This window comes from Babylonia areolata, chromosome 3, assembly GCF_041734735.1.
Source record: "Babylonia areolata isolate BAREFJ2019XMU chromosome 3, ASM4173473v1, whole genome shotgun sequence".
Classification (NCBI taxonomy): domain Eukaryota; kingdom Metazoa; phylum Mollusca; class Gastropoda; order Neogastropoda; family Buccinidae; genus Babylonia; species Babylonia areolata.
The window spans coordinates 8327795-8343848 of NC_134878.1; the positions used below are offsets into that span (position 1 = coordinate 8327795).

The 16054-nt window shown below is 43.0% G+C and overlaps 1 protein-coding gene across 1 annotated transcript in view; it reads left to right on the plus strand.

The window, feature by feature from the left end:
* LOC143279699 (uncharacterized) overlaps window positions 1-15786 on the plus strand; it is a 15907-nt gene extending 121 nt beyond the window's left edge. The window contains exons 1-3 of the mRNA XM_076583805.1: window positions 1-978; window positions 10845-11137; window positions 13470-15786. The exon at window positions 1-978 is cut by the window's left edge and continues 121 nt beyond it. Coding sequence (XP_076439920.1) covers window positions 531-978; window positions 10845-11137; window positions 13470-13826 — 1098 coding nt within the window. The 5' untranslated portion in view covers window positions 1-530 and the 3' untranslated portion in view covers window positions 13827-15786. The remainder of the gene's footprint in view (window positions 979-10844; window positions 11138-13469) is intronic.
* Window positions 15787-16054: the final 268 nt, after the last annotated feature.

The window sequence follows — 16054 nt, forward strand, 5'->3', positions numbered from 1 at the left end:
TTAGAGAAGGAAAAGGGGGGCAAAAAAAACCTGCTGCGTAGTAGTCGGTTCAGTTGTTTTTGGCTTTTTTGTTGACGTCGTGGTGATAAGATACACACCCTCGCCAGTACCACACGACAACACAGCCAAGATTTTGATTCGACAAGAACCTTGTGTTGAAGCGACCGACCGACTCCTGTGCTCAGCAGAATTTGTTGTTGTTGTGTGTGAGATAGTTGCCTTCGAATATTTTTTTCTTTCTAGTTAACCACGACTTTGTAAAAGTGTGAAAGATTCTCACCACAAGTTTATCGAGCGACTATCGTTAAGAGGACCATCAACAAGTGGGCAGAAAAAAAGAAAAGAAAAAAGAAAACAACACCATCAACAACAACAACAACAACAAAAGAACAAAATTCCTACCCCGAAAAAAAAACAGCTTAGCGTCAGCCGTAGTCATTTGAATTATCTCCCTTCTACTAAAACGTAAGTAAATAAAACTATCCGAAAACAACGAAACAAAAGGAAAAACAAACAAAACCAAAACCAAAATGGGGTGCGAAAATTCCAAGACGGTGCGAGTGCAACCAGTGGGCCCTGCCTCCGTGTCCAGAGACAACACGAAGATGGTGGAGGGCAAGGAAGGGGCTACTCAGACCCCTGAGGTCCAACACAGAACGCCCAACAGCAACGGCAAGACCCCACGGCGAGGGTCCAGCATGAAGAGCGCACACGAGCTGCAGCTGGACGACCAGGGCAACAAGGTGAAGAAGCTCCGCAAGAAGGGCTCCCGCTCGCCCAACTCCAAGGACCTGATGGGCTCGTGCGACTCGCTGGAGGACACGAGGTCCCTGGACAGCGACCGGGGCTTCTCAGCCACCTCCAAGCAGTCGGCGGACTCCGGGCTGGGCGAGGAGTACTCGCACGTGATCACCGAGTTCTCCGAGCAGGACAAGGTGAAGGAGGTGGAGTCCTCCTTCCGACCCCGGGACGACCTGGGTGAGTGTTGTTTATTTATTTATTTATTATTATTATTTAGAAGTTTGTTCATTCTGGGGTGGTAAGGGGTGGACTGGGGGGATGGAGGGGCGAGTGGGAGGGAGGAGGAGAGGAAGTGGATTTTGGGAGTGTGTGTGTGTGTGTGTGTCTGTCTATCTGCATGTCTGTCAGTCTGTGTATCTGTGTCTGTGTGTCTGTTTGTCTCTCTGTCTGTTTGTCTCTCTCCAATGTGTGTGTGTGTGTGTGTGTGTGTGTGTGTGTGTGTGTGTGTGAGTGAGAGAGAGAGAGAGAGAGAGAGAGAGAGAGAGAAGTTAATGGTACATCGAGTATAATGCCCTCCCCCTGATACCACCATCACCACCTCTACCGCCATCATCACCACCAACAACATCATCATCACCATCCTCATCGTCACACCACTACCACCGCCGTCGCAAACAGCCACTTACACTTCTTTTCTCTGACACCATCCACCATCACCATCCAGCGTCTTATTGTCCAGGTCTCATCAACATGATTATCATCGTCATCTCATCACCATAACCACCATCCTCATAGTAGCAGTACACTGAGACACACACACACACACACACACACACACACACACACACACACACACACACACACACACACACACACACACATATATATATATATATATATATATATATATATATAACAGCGGTAGGCTGTTGTAGTTACTTTTGTTTCCTCTACTGCTAATTTGATCATGCTGTTTTGTTTTGGTTTTTTAAAAATTATTAATCATTAAAGTACTTCCAGTATTACTGTTACTGTCAGCCTGTTGTTCAAGCTCTAACAATTTCTTCAACAACAACAACAAAGACTGCTACTACAACAACAGCAACAACAAAAACAAAGTACCAGCAACAAAAACAACAACAGCGACTTCTGTTACTGCCATCGCTGCCGCTGATCTTGCTACTGCTGCTGCTGCAAGAACTTCTGTTGTTGTTGCTGCTACCTTTGGTACCACTGCTGTTGCTACTGCTGCTGCTGCAACAACGTCTACTGTTGTTGCTGCTACCTTTGCTACTACTGCTGTTGTTACTACAACACCACCACCATCACCAAGTATATACCTCAACAACACCACCAACAAGAACAACAGCACTACTACCACAGCGATGACGATGACAACTACTGCTACTGCTATTTGCGAGTCGATGCGTCTGTCATTCTTGTTAATTCTGCGACAACAATGCTATCAGCATTACATGAATCTTTGTAACAAATAGGTTGCGATTGAAATATTTAAAAAAAAAACAACAGGTTCGTCTGTGACCATTGCATGAATGTTCATATTTAGTTTCTTTCTAAGTACCAAACAAACGGTGTTCAGACATTTAATTTTATTTTTAAATATTTGTATTTTAAAACGATTCATCCTATTCTCAAGAGCAGTCTGTCTGTGTCTGCCTCTTTCTCTCTCTCTAGTTATGTATTCTCTCTCTCTCTCTCTCTCTCTCTCTCTATATATATATATATATATATATATATATATAAGAATAGGAGAGAGAAATATTCATATTATATATATATATATATATATATCTTGATGTCTCCATCCGCTCTCCCTGTCTCAAAGTCTCTTAGTCTCTGTCTCTATCTGTGTCTGTCTGTCTCTCTTGTCTTTGTGAAGAGAAGTGGAATGGAGAGACAGAGAGGAACCCCCCCCTTCCCCCTCCGATACAAAGGAAAGACAGTGACGGGGAAAGATATATATATATATATATATATATATATATATATATGTGTGTGTGTGTGTGTGTGTGTGTGTGTGTGTGTTGTTGTTGTTGTTGTTGTTGTCTTCAGTTTAACGTCTTTCCACTTGAAGTGATATTAGACGAAAACAAAAACAAAAACAAAAAAACCCCGTGGGGGTAGGGGCTGTGAGAGGGGGAGGGGTAAAAGTGTGTGTATGTGTGGAGGGTGAATATATATATGTGTGTGTGTGTGTGTGTATGTGTGTGTGTGTGTCCATATATAAATATATATATATATATATATATATATATATATATATATATATATATATAGATATATAGATATATAGACAGACCGACGCACAAGCGAACAGGCATGCAATCACTGAAACCGACATGCAGGCAAGAAAAGAGTTCCAATGGTTACCCGCGCAGCCTTTATGACAGGGAACAACGGGACATTTTTTCGGCACAGACTGGGTGCCAAGGACTGCTGGCTATAATCCTTTGACGACACAAATGTCCACCACCCACACACACACACACACACACTGCACACAATACATATTTCTTTCTGCCTTCGACGTTGGAATAACCCAGCTTTTGTAAAGCCTATGTGTCATACAGTTTTAGCCTGATCTTGAACTGGTTTCTTCTTTTATATTTGAACACGTTCGTGCGTGTGATTACAGTTTGAACATGAACTGGTTTCTGTATTCATATTTGTGCATGTTTGTGCGTGCGTGTGTGTATGTGTGTGTGTATGTTGTGCGTCTATCTGATTGTGAGAGAGAGTGGGGTGTGGGATGGGATGGGGTGGGGTGGGTGGCGGGGGTTTGGGAGATAGAGAAAGTGCGAAAGGGGGTTGAGGAGGCCATTCAGTAAAACTTCTCTTTCTGTCTGTCTGTCTGTCTGTCTGTCTGTCTCTCTCTCTGTGTCCATCTATCGTACAACTCTTGATTTGCTCTGTCTGTCTGTGTGTCTGCCAGTCTGTCTATCTATTAGTCTGTGTGTTTGTTTTTTCGCTGTATCTCTCCCTTTATGCCTGTCAAGACATGTCCACTCTGTGACTTATCCACATCTATCTGTCCATCTATCCATATATATATATATATATATATATATATATGTGTGTGTGTGTGTGCGCGCGCGCGCGCGCGTGTGTGTGTGTGTGTGTGAAGCACAGAAGTTACTACGAAATGTGATTATTGCTGAACATTTGCACTAGCTGTTTTTGGTTGGTTTGCGTCATGTTAATTCTATCTATCCCCTTTTAACATTACCCCCTTCTGTAAGGGGCTATGGCCTTCATGTGATAAGAAAAAAAAATCTTTATCGTTATAGTTATCCCTCTATCCCTCCATCTCGCCTCTATTCTGTGTATTCACCCCACCTCCTCACCCCTGGTCACCCCCACCCCCTTTCAGCCTCTGCCTGCATCTGTCCATCTGTTTGTCCGTCAGTCTCCACGTCTGTCTGTCTGTTTGTACGTCAATCTCCACGTCTGTCTGTCTGTTTGTACGTCAATCTCCATGTCCGTCTGTCTGTTTGTACGTCAATCCCCACGTCCGTCTGTCTGTTTGTACGTCAATCTCCACGTCTGTCTGTCTGTTTGTACGTCAATCTCCACGTCTGTCTGTCTGTCTGTTTGTACGTCAATCTCCACGTCTGTCTGTCTGTTTGTACGTCAATCTCCACGTCTGTCTGTCTGTTTGTCCGTCAGTCTCCACGTCTGTCTGTCTGTCTGTTTGTACGTCAATCTCCACGTCTGTCTGTCTGTTTGTACGTCAATCTCCACGTCTGTCTGTCTGTTTGTACGTCAATCTCCACATCTGTCTGTCTGTTTGTCCGTCAATCTCCACGTCTGTCCGTCTGTTTGTCCGTCAGTCTCCACGTCTGTCTGTCTGTCTGTTTGTCCGTCAATCTCCACGTCTGTCTGTCTGTTTGTACGTCAATCTCCACGTCTGTCTGTCTGTTTGTACGTCAATCTCCATGTCCGTCTGTCTGTTTGTACGTCAATCCCCACGTCTGTCTGTCTTTTTGTCCGTCAGTCTCCACGTCTGTCCGTCTGTTTGTCCGTCAGTCTCCACGTCTGTCTGTCTGTCTGTTTGTACGTCAATCTCCACGTCTGTCTGTCTGTCTGTCTGTCTGTCTGTTTGTACGTCAATCTCCACGTCTGTCTGTCTGTCTGTTTGTACGTCAATCTCCACGTCTGTCTGTCTGTCTGTTTGTACGTCAATCTCCACGTCTGTCTGTCTGTCTGTTTGTACGTCAATCTCCACGTCTGTCTGTCTGTTTGTCCGTCAATCTCCACGTCTGTCTGTCTGTTTGTACGTCAATCTCCACGTCTGTCTGTCTGTCTGTTTGTACGTCAATCTCCACGTCTGTCTGTCTGTCTGTTTGTACGTCAATCTCCACGTCTGTCTGTCTGTTTGTACGTCAATCTCCACGTCTGTCTGTCTGTCTGTTTGTCCGTCAATCTCCACGTCTGTCTGTCTGTTTGCACGTCAATCTCCACGTCTGTCTGTCTGTCTGTTTGTACGTCAATCTCCACGTCTGTCTGTCTGTTTGTCCGTCAGTCTCCACGTCTGTCTGTCTGTTTGTCCGTCAGTCTCCACGTCTGTCTGTCTGTCTGTTTGTACGTCAATCTCCACGTCTGTCTGTCTGTTTGTACGTCAATCTCCACGTCTGTCTGTCTGTTTGTCCGTCAGTCTCAACGTCTGTCTGTCTATCTGTTTGTACGTCAATCTCCACGTCTGTCTGTCTGTTAGTCCGTCAATCTCCACGTCTGTCTGTCTGTTAGTCCGTCAATCTCCACGTCTGTCTGTCTGTCTGTTTGTACGTCAATCTCCACGTCTGTCTGTCTGTTTGTCCGTCAATCTCCACGTCTGTCTGTCTGTTTGTACGTCAATCTCCACGTCTGTCTGTCTGTCTGTTTGTACGTCAATCTCCACGTCTGTCTGTCTGTTTGTACGTCAATCTCCACGTCTGTCTGTCTGTTTGTACGTCAATCTCCACGTCTGTCTGCCTGTGTTTCTCTCTCCAACCAGATTCGTCACTTGTTTCACACAAGTATAATCGTAGAGTTGGCACGGTTCACACGTTGGGGATAATATGATACACTGCCAGCCAAACCCTCGTGTGTGGGGAGAGAGGGGAGGTGGGGGGGCAAGGGGTGGGGGGGAGGGGAAGGGGGAGGGTAAGGGGGGGGGGGTTAATCCTGCCCCGTTTTCCGCTCCAATACACAGGGACCCAGGCACTGACTTTCCACTTGACTGACTCGACAGCTGGCACTGGCTGGCTATTGATCTCCGAGGCGATAAGGAATCGATCTGACAGAGATTTATTGATTAGATCGGTTAGATCTGGACTTTCTTTGATCCGTGTTGTGTGTGCGTGCGTGTGTGTGTGTGTGTGTGTGTGTGTGTGTGTGTGTGTGTGTGTTTACCGATGGTGAGGGAGTGGTTTTTGTTGTTGTTTTTCTTGATTTTACGCCAGTTGACGCGCGCGATTTTATACGACAAGGTTCTGATGTGTGGGGTTGGAGACGGGGTGGTGTAGGAGGAGGAGGGTGGTGAGGGGTGGGGACGATGAGGCTGGGGGTGAGGCTGGGGGTGAATGGGGTGTGTGGAATGGGAGTGACGCGGGGGGCACGGGGGTGTAGGGGGTGGGGGGGGGGGTGCGTAGCTGCATCATCTCGCCTGATCTCATGTTTGAGTATTTTCACGTTCCGTGTTTTATAGATATATGTATGTATATATATATATATATATATATATATATATATATATATATATATATATATATATATATATGTGTGTGTGTGTGTGTGTGTGTGTGTGTGTGTGTGTAAATATATATATATATATATATATATATATATCGAGAGAGAGAGAGAGAGAGAGAGAGAGAGAGAGAGAGAGAGATGTTTATTCGGGATTGCAATATCAATCTAAACTTATTGTAATACAAGTGAAAAAAAAAACAATAAAAAACCGAATGAAACCATAACATTTTCATACCTGATTCTACTTTTCCCTTCAAACAGCATATACGATTTTTTTTGATTTTTTCAAAATATATATCATGATTTGTGTGTGTGTGTGTGTGTGTGTACTGTGTGTGTGTGTGTGTGTGTGTGTGTGTGTGTGTGTGTGTGTGTGTGTGTTCTTTTGACATTACTCTTTTTGTTTGTATGATGCATACAAAAAGATGGCTGTATGTGACGCTTCAATGCCCCCAGTGGGCTCAAGAAATCAGACTTTTTGCCTTGCCTTGCCGAATCTGAAATCTGGAGTGAGGAAAAAGAACGTTCCACACTACACGAGTGGAGTGATGGCCCAGAGGTAACGCGTCCGCCTAGGAAGCGAGAGAATCTGAGCGCGGCGCTGGTTCGAATCACGGCTCGGCCGCCCGATATTTTCTCCCCATCAACTAGACCTTGACTGGTGGTCTGGACGCTAGTCATTCGGATGAGACGATAAACCGAGGTCCTGTGTGCAGCATGCACTTTGCGCACGTAAAAGAACCCACGGCAACAAAAGGGTTGTTCCTGGCAAAATTCTGTAGAAAAATCCACTTCGACAGGAAAAAACAACTCAAACTGCACGCAGGAAAAAATACAAAAAAATGGGTGGCGCTGTTATGTAGCGACGCGCTCTCCCTGGGGAGAGCAGCCCGAATTTCACACAGAGAAATCTGTTGTGATAAAAAGAAATACAAATAAAAATACACTGTAGTCTGTTTATTGGTCTTGACAAGGCTTGACTATTGTAACCGTCTCCTGACTGGTTCACTAAAGTAACTATCTTCTCGAAAATCTCCAAAAAGTTGAGAACAGTGGCTCCGCGCTGTGTTGGTCTGCAAGTCACTTGGATGGGAACACGCCACACAATTCTCAATGTCTCTTCACTGGTTACCTGTTCAATACAGCATCAATTGTCTCTTTTTGCTTTCCGTCTGTGACTGGCTACCGCCTCGAAAATATCTCTACCTGTTCAAAGCAGAATCAACTATCAACTCGCAACTTTCTGCTTTTCGTCTATTCCTGGCATTGCCTCGAAAATATCTCTACCTTTTCAATACAGAATCAACTATCAATCAACTCGTCTTTTTGCTTTTCCTCTATTCCTGCTCATGTACGTTTATATGTATTTGACTGTGCTTTCATATCTGTGAAACTGCATGTTTGGTGCATATATGTTATGCATATGTGGGTGTATGTGTGAATGTGTGTCTTCATGTTTTACATTTATTTGCTTATTTATCATCATTGTTGCCTTATTTATTTATTTATTTATTATTATTATTGTTATTATTATTAGTAGTAGTATTAGTATTAGTATTATTATTTCCTTTTTATATTATAATTATTATTTATTTATTTACTTATGTAAGCTTATCTATTATTTATTCACCTTTTTTTTTCTCAAGGCCTGACTAAGCGTGTTGGGTTACGCTGCTGGTCAGGCATCTGCTTGGCAGACGTGGTGTAGCGTATATGGATTTGTCCGGACGCAGTGACGCCTCCTTGAGCTACTGAAACTGAAACTGAAGCTCTATTTCTGGAACTGCCTCGAAAATATCTCTACCTGTTCAATACAGAATCAACTATCAACTCGCATCTTGCTGTTACTCTATTCCTGGCGCGAGCGTTAAGATACCTTACATATATTATCCGCATTACCTCCCTTCTTGTCACCTTCGTTCTTCAACCTGATGATCGTCTTTTGCATCCCTTCTGTTAGAGCATAGTCTTCTGTTCGCCGCTTTTTTTTTCTTTTTTTTTCTTCTTTTTCCTTTTCACTTTTCACGGTCTATCTATGTGGAACCAACTCCCTTTGCAAACCAGGCTGTCATCTTCTTCCTCTATTTCATTAAAGTTTTCCCCTGAAAACCCACTTAAAAAAAAAGTGAAATGGGTCAATCCTGTCTAAATGTGTGTGTGTGTGTGTGTGTGTGCACTCAAAATATCACACAATCTTTTCTTTCTTTATAAAAACTGAGAGAGAGGGAGAGAGAGAGATTATTTTTCCATAAACAATTACACGGACACTCACCCTTCTTTTCTTTCGTACTCTCTCTCTCTCTCTCTGTGTGCCCCCTTCTCTCTATCTTTCTCTCTCAGTCTCCCCACTCTCCCTCTCCCTCTCGATCTCTCTCTGTCTCTGTCAGTCTGTTTGCCTCTCTCTCTCCCTCTTCCTCTCTCTCTCCCTCTTCTTCTCTCTCTTTCTCACTCTCTGTGCCCCCCTCTCTATCTTTCTCTCTCAGTCTCCCTTCTCTCCCTATCCCTCTCGATCTCCCTCTGTCTGTCTCTCTGCCTCTCTCTGTCTGTTTGCCTCTCTCTCCCCCCTCTCTCTCTCTTTCAGAGACGGAAGGGCAGGGAAAGAGAGACAGAGAAAGACAACACAGAGAGAGACAGATAAAACAAACCGACCGACAGACTGACAAAGAGACAGACAGACAGACAGGCATTCAACAAGACGGCTGGTTTGCTGTGCAATACGTAGTGCAACATGACGAAAGCCCTGTTAGTATTACCGACGAAGTCTTAACTCTCAACAGCTCTCCACCCGCATTTGGCACGCTTCTGTATTCAGTTCCACGACAGTCTGCCCTGAAAACAGGATTACTTGATGAACTAAAACCAGATTAACCGATAGGTCCCGTCCCTGCCTGCTGGTATCCAATTACCCTTTGATGAGAGAGAGAGAGAGAGAGAGAGAGAGAGAGAGAGAGAGAGAAGGTTGTGGATGATAATCGCGCTGAGCTGCAATACGCAGGATTATTATGTTCAGCATAGAAATCATCTTTTATTTTATTCATTTGTCTATTCATTGATTTGCTTGTTTGCTTTTTTTTTTTTTTAAACATTAGTATTATTGTTAGTGTTGTATGATAGTCAGTCGTGTCCGACAAAGACCATCAGAACAGTAGAGGAGGCAACTGCTGTCCCAACTATCTGGGCTAGAATTAAATGATAGTGAAGAATGTCTTGCCCAAGTTACATCCCCACTCTCTCGGCCAAAAGGGTTCTTAGGACAGTCGGCGTTGGGATGGTTCCCAAAGGCCAGCTAGCCCCCAAGGCTGCAGCACTAAGAGCCAGTGCAATCTTGCGTTCTAGTTTGAGAGTCATAGTCTTTCCCAAAAGACTAAACTGTAAATGACTTCCCTTTGTAGTGAAGACATTATTGATCATACAGCTCTCACTTTCCTGTTGGCTTCATTGTTAGCTTGTGTCAATCTGTAACATAAGCTGAGCGTTGAGGTAGAATTAAAAAAATATATTATTGACATAAAGACAACATTGTCATTACATATTATTTACAAACAACAACACGATGGCGTAAACTGACAAGAAATATATATATATATATATATATATATATATATATTTTTTTTTTTTTTAAAGAAAGAAAGAAAAAGAAAGAAAAAAACCCAACAGCCAACAACAACAACCGTTTCTTGTAAAACATAAAAGTATAACGGAATAGAAAACTTCACAATGAATCATTATAAAAACAGAAATATACGGAACTCGAGAATAAACGCCACATTGCATGTTTGTGAACTGTTAAGTGTGAACACAAACGCGAGCGTTGCATGTCAGAATATTGTTTCAAGTGCCTTGGGAAATCAGCTTTGAACTACGCCATAATTATTGTCACCGATATTAGTTCGTGCAGACTCTCCCTTCCCCCCCCCCCCCCCCCCCCCCCACCATTTCCATCTTACCCCCCCCCCCCCCCCACCCCCTCTCGGTGGAATAGTGAACATGTTTCTGTAGCGTTGGTGACGACTGGTAATGTGTGTGTGTGTGTGTGTGTGTGTGTGTGTGTTCTTGTCTGCTTTATGTCTGAGAGACGTTTTACGGTAAAGTGTTCTAAGAGGTCTGGAAGCACTAAAGAATGGTACAAAGTTTCATTTCTTCTTATTATTATTCTTCTTCTCCTCCTCCTCATCAACATAGCAGTAGTAGTAGTGTCGTTATCATCATCATCACCATCATCTCCATCACCATCACCAGTTACTAGTAGTAGTACCACCTCCACCACCACCATCATCAGTAGCAGTAGCAGTAGCAGTAGTATCTTCACCATCATCATCATAATCCAGCATCCTATCCCTGTGCCCACGCAGAGCTGGCCATCACGGGCACCACAGTGGGTACGAAGAACAGCGCCAAGGACCGGGCCCGCCTGGAGGAGGCTCAGGTGATGCAGAACCTCCGCGAGGAAGGCCTCATCTCCAAGCCCAAGGCGCAGGCCACGGGCGGCATGTGCTTCGAGATCGTGGACGCCCGAGGGGACGGGCAGACCCGCCCCCCGCCCCGCCTGGAGAAACTGGCGCTGGAGAGGTCCCGCAAGAAGAAGAGGGCTGTGACGGAGGACGAGATCCGTGAGAAGCTGGAGAGAGCCGAGAGGAGGAGGAAGGTGAGTGGATTGAATGAGTGAGGGAGGGAGTGAGTGAGGGAAGGAGTGGGTGAATGAGTGAGTGAGTGAGTGAGGGAGTGGGTGAGGGAGGGAGTGGGTGAATGAGTGAGTGATTGAGGGAGGGAGTGGGTGAATGAGTGAGGGAGTGAGTGAGGGAAGGAGTGGGTGAATGAGTGAGGGAGGGAGTGAGGGAGTGAGGGAAGAAGTGGGTGAATGAGTGAGTGATTGAGGGAGGGAGTGGGTGAATGAGTGAGGGAGTGAGTGAGAGAAGGAGTGGGTGAATGAGTGAGTGAGTGAGGGCGGGAGTGAGGGAAGAAGTGGGTGAATGAGTGAGTGATTGAGGGAGGGAGTGGGTGAATGAGTGAGGGAGTGAGTGAGGGAAGGAGTGGGTGAATGAGTGAGTGAGTGAGGGCGGGAGGGAGGGAGGGAGGGAGGGAAGGAGTGGGTGAATGAGTGAGTGGATGAATGGGTGAACGAATGAATAAACGAATGAATGAATGAATCAATCAATCAATCAATTATAGAATGACTGGCTGGACGGCTGGATGGATTGTTTTTCAGAGATTTTTTTAAATTTTTTTTTAATGCTTTCTGCTTCTGGTTTTACATCCGTCACTCATTGCAAAAGAAAAACAAAAAGGAAGAAAATAAGATTGGATAAAAATTAAAATAAAGGAGATAATAACTAAATTTGACAAGAGAAGACTACTGCAAGATTATTGGAGTGTGTTTTTTTTCTTGTGAGGAGGGGGTGTGGGGAAAGTGAATGAATGGATGATAAAATGAACGAACGAATGAATGAATTGTGTTTGAAAGATTCTCTCTCTCTCTCTCTCTCTCTCTCTCTCTTATTTACGACTGAATGTTGAAACCTAAGACTTTCACTACGTGCATGGGGTTGGAGAGAATTAGACTGGGGTAGGGGTGGGGACAGAGTTCTTTAGTGTTGCTTTGTTGTAGTCTTTTTTTTTTCCATAAGTTTCATACCTCTTCCTAGAATTTATCTGTTTAAGTCCAGTCTTTCTTACAGTGGTGGTTCGTACTGGAATAACCTGCCTTATAACTAGTAGTGTTAACTTCAGAATCTCTTTTAAAAAAAACCCAAAACTATTTGTTTGGTAAAATGGAAAATATATAACCTCAGCGATAACGCCATTCTACTTAAACATGTAATGTTAGATAAAATACCATGTACTATTATTGTTATTATTAGTATTAGTATCATTGTTGTTGTTGTTATGAGTAGGGATGTGGTGTAGCGTATATGGATTTGTCCGAACGCAGTGACGCCTCCTTGAGCTACTGAAACTGAAACTGAAGGGATGGTTACATATTTATGCATGTGAAAGTGTACTCGTTGTGTCCATTTTAGTATTTGTATGCTGTGATAGTATTTTGTTTTTTTCCTCTCTTCTTTTTGTTATCATTTATTTTATCATATTAACTAGAAGTAGTTGTGGTAGTAGTAGTAGTAGTATTGTATTTTTTTTTATTTTGTTTTATTTGCTTGTTTAATTTCTTCGCCCTGAGGGCCGGATGAAAAAAAGCATATCCTTGCTTATTCCACTTCCCTCATTAAAGAAAATTCATTCATTCTCTCTCTCCCTCCCTCTCTCTCTCTCTCATTCTGTCTCTCTCTTTGTCTCTCTATGTCTCTCTCTCTCTCTCTCTCTCTCTCTCTCTCTCTCTTATTCTCTCCCTCTCCCATTCGTATTTATCCATGAATTTGGCAAAACATTTAAAATATGTCATGACAAGATTTAGGTTTGGGCTTTCAGATATTGTAATTCATCATTTTCGATACACACAGCATAATGATCATGATCTTATTTGTCCATTGTGCACAAATGCAGAAGAAAACGAATTACATTTCATGTTTTGTTGTCCAAAGTTATGTGAACTATGGTATAATTTCATACCCCAGAAATATTACTCTCAGCCTTCCATCTTTAAACTAGTTTTGCTTATGGCGTCACGTCGTGAAGAAGAAGTCAGACAGTTTGCAACTTATCTACACAAAGCATTCAAAATCCGGTCATTTAGTTGTTCCTGATTATCAGTCTAGGTATTGTTTTGTTTTATTGTATCATCTACTGTATGTCATAATGTTCTCGAAAAAAGTTTACACACCACCCCTTCATAAGGGGCTAAGGCCTTTTTTGAATAAACCATCCGAATCAGAATCAGAATCACTCTCCCATTCTCTCTATCTCTCCACCCCACCCCTCTTTCTCTCTCCACCCTCACCCCTCTCTCTCCACCCCCCCCCCCTCTCTCTCTCTCTCTGTATCATTCTCTCTCACGCTGTGACGATCCCCATGCTGTGTTCCAGAAAAAGGAGCAGGAGCGGCTGGAGAAGCTGCGGGACATGGAGCGGACTGACGCCCTGGCGGCCCTGGAGAACTTCGCCCAGTACCAGAAGTCCAAGGAGGAGACGCTGGCCCAGCGCATGGACCAGGCTCAGGACAACAAGGAACGCCAGCAGAGAGAGCTCCGTGAGAAGCAGGAACGCCGGAGGAGACACGCCGAGGAGGTCCGCAAACGGAAGGCGCTGGCCAAGGAAACCGGAAGCAGCCAAGACGGCGAATACCCGGAAGATGTTGTGACGTCAACAGCGGAAGCGGAAGGTGTCTCGGAGTCGGTGACGTCACGGAGAAGTCCCATGCTGGTGGCGGAGAGCAGCCACTGACCCTGTCAAAGGGAGAGAAGCGAGAGCTTCAGCGAGAAAGTCAGCGAGAGAGAGTAAAGGTTCTTTTGTTGATGTCTGTCGAACGTTCGTCACACTCAACACAATTGAAATGGATTGAGAGAGGGAGAGGAACTGACACAGTACTGATTACCGCTGCCTGTTGGAGTCGTCAACCTTTTTTTTTCAGAGCTCAGAATAGAAAAGATCGATGGCCAGTGAAAGAAATGTTTTACTGACGGATATCTAAGGAAACCTCGGTTTCTTTGATAAAAGCGTGTCAGAAATGTCACTGCAGATGACATACTCAAATTGTCAGCGTTTTCCGATTTTTTTTTTTTTTTTTACTCGACTTCTCACACACACAAAAAAAACTCACCATCAACCGTTTATACACGAGTGTGTGCAGAATGTTTGTGTATGTTGTTTTCCATTTAGCGTCAGAAGCTCAGCAGTTTTGATTATAATGTATCCTTGTAAGAAGAATCTCATGAATATCTCCAAACCAGAATAAGAGAGAATTTCCAGGTCACCATTTTAGTTGTTTGTTTGTTGTTGTTGTTGGGTTTTTTTGTGGGGGAGGGGGGGTTATATATATATATTTTTTTTACAAGTTATCATTGTTTATATCCTCCATTCGTCCAATAATACGTGAACTAAATAATTGAACAACAACAGCAACAACAACAACAAAAAATCAAATGTAAACGTTGAAAGGATCAAAATATTATATAAAACAGCCAGAGGGAATTATAGAGGTTTATATATATATATATATATATATATATATATATATATATATATATATATATATATATCAATTTTTCTTTTAAATCAAGGAATTTATGAAGCAAATGACTTAATATGATTTTATTGTTGTTGAAGCTGTCCCTTATAACTGTGTGTCTGATTTTCACATTTTCTCCGCGCGAAATAAGACGAATGACAAACGTGTCCGTCCATGAGTTTGAACAGGAAGTAAAAGGAATGAAAGCAATCTATCAATCATATTGAATGGAAGCAGGGATGGAGAGAGAGAGAGAGAGAGAGAGAGAGAGAGAGAGAATTGTTGTATATGTCAGAATGCGTGAGAGCGAAGTCGACAGTACTTCATTGGTTGGCACGAATGTATGAAAAACTAAAGCTCATTATGATATGGAAACTAACAAAAATATATTGTATGCATTTCTCTGATCAATGGTATGTATTTCTGGTCCGACAATTAAGAAAGCGCGCGCGGCGTATTATTATTTACTGGAATCGTGATAATGCTTCTTGCGTTGTGTCACATGGAAGTATTATTACTGTATCATTGATTGATGATTACAATAAAGCATATGGCCATTACGCATCAGTATTTATTCAGTGACACGTTTTTTGTCACATGCATCATGTGGTGGCATTAAAGTTGTTTTATAGCAAATACAGAAACATAAAACAGGCAGTGTACATCGAAATCTACACACACACACACACACACACACACACACACACACACACTCACTCACTCACTCACTCACTCAAGTGCATGTGTATACAGGCTTGCACATGATATGCATGCACACTCGCACACACGTATTCTCATAACAAACAGAATTCGGGAAGTACATGTTGCAAAACAGGAACCAAGATAAACATTTTGAACCGTTTGAGTCGAGAGAGTCCTAAAAACAACACCAAGAATTTTACGAAAAGAAATATCAGTATTATCTTTCTACTGCATTTGCAAAATGTCCTTCGCCTCGAGTAAGGTTGATGTACATATTCATATAATGTTGGTGATATTCGTTATCGTTCTTTGCCATTGTAAAAAAAAAAAAATCATGCGACAGACATATAATATGGCTGTACGTGACTATGTTATTTCGTGTGAGTTTGGATGCTTGTACTTATTTGTAATCTGTAACATTAACTGTCATTTATTTATAACAAAAAAACAACCACCAAAAACACAAAAAAACAACCCACTGCACATTGTGATACATTTGATGTTGTATGTGTACATTTGCGCCAAATTAAAACAAGGCAGTCGAGTGAGTGGGATTTCATTGGTTGTTTTGTTATGAACCCGTTTCCCTTTGTAACTATGACTCTTTGTCTTTCCCTCAGTATCTTTGTCTCTCTGTCTGTCTGACTGGCTCTGCCTTCCTCTCTATCTCTTTGTCTCTGTCGATCTGGCTGTCTTTTCTTTCTGTCTCTCTCCCTCTCCAGTTACCACACCACACCACACT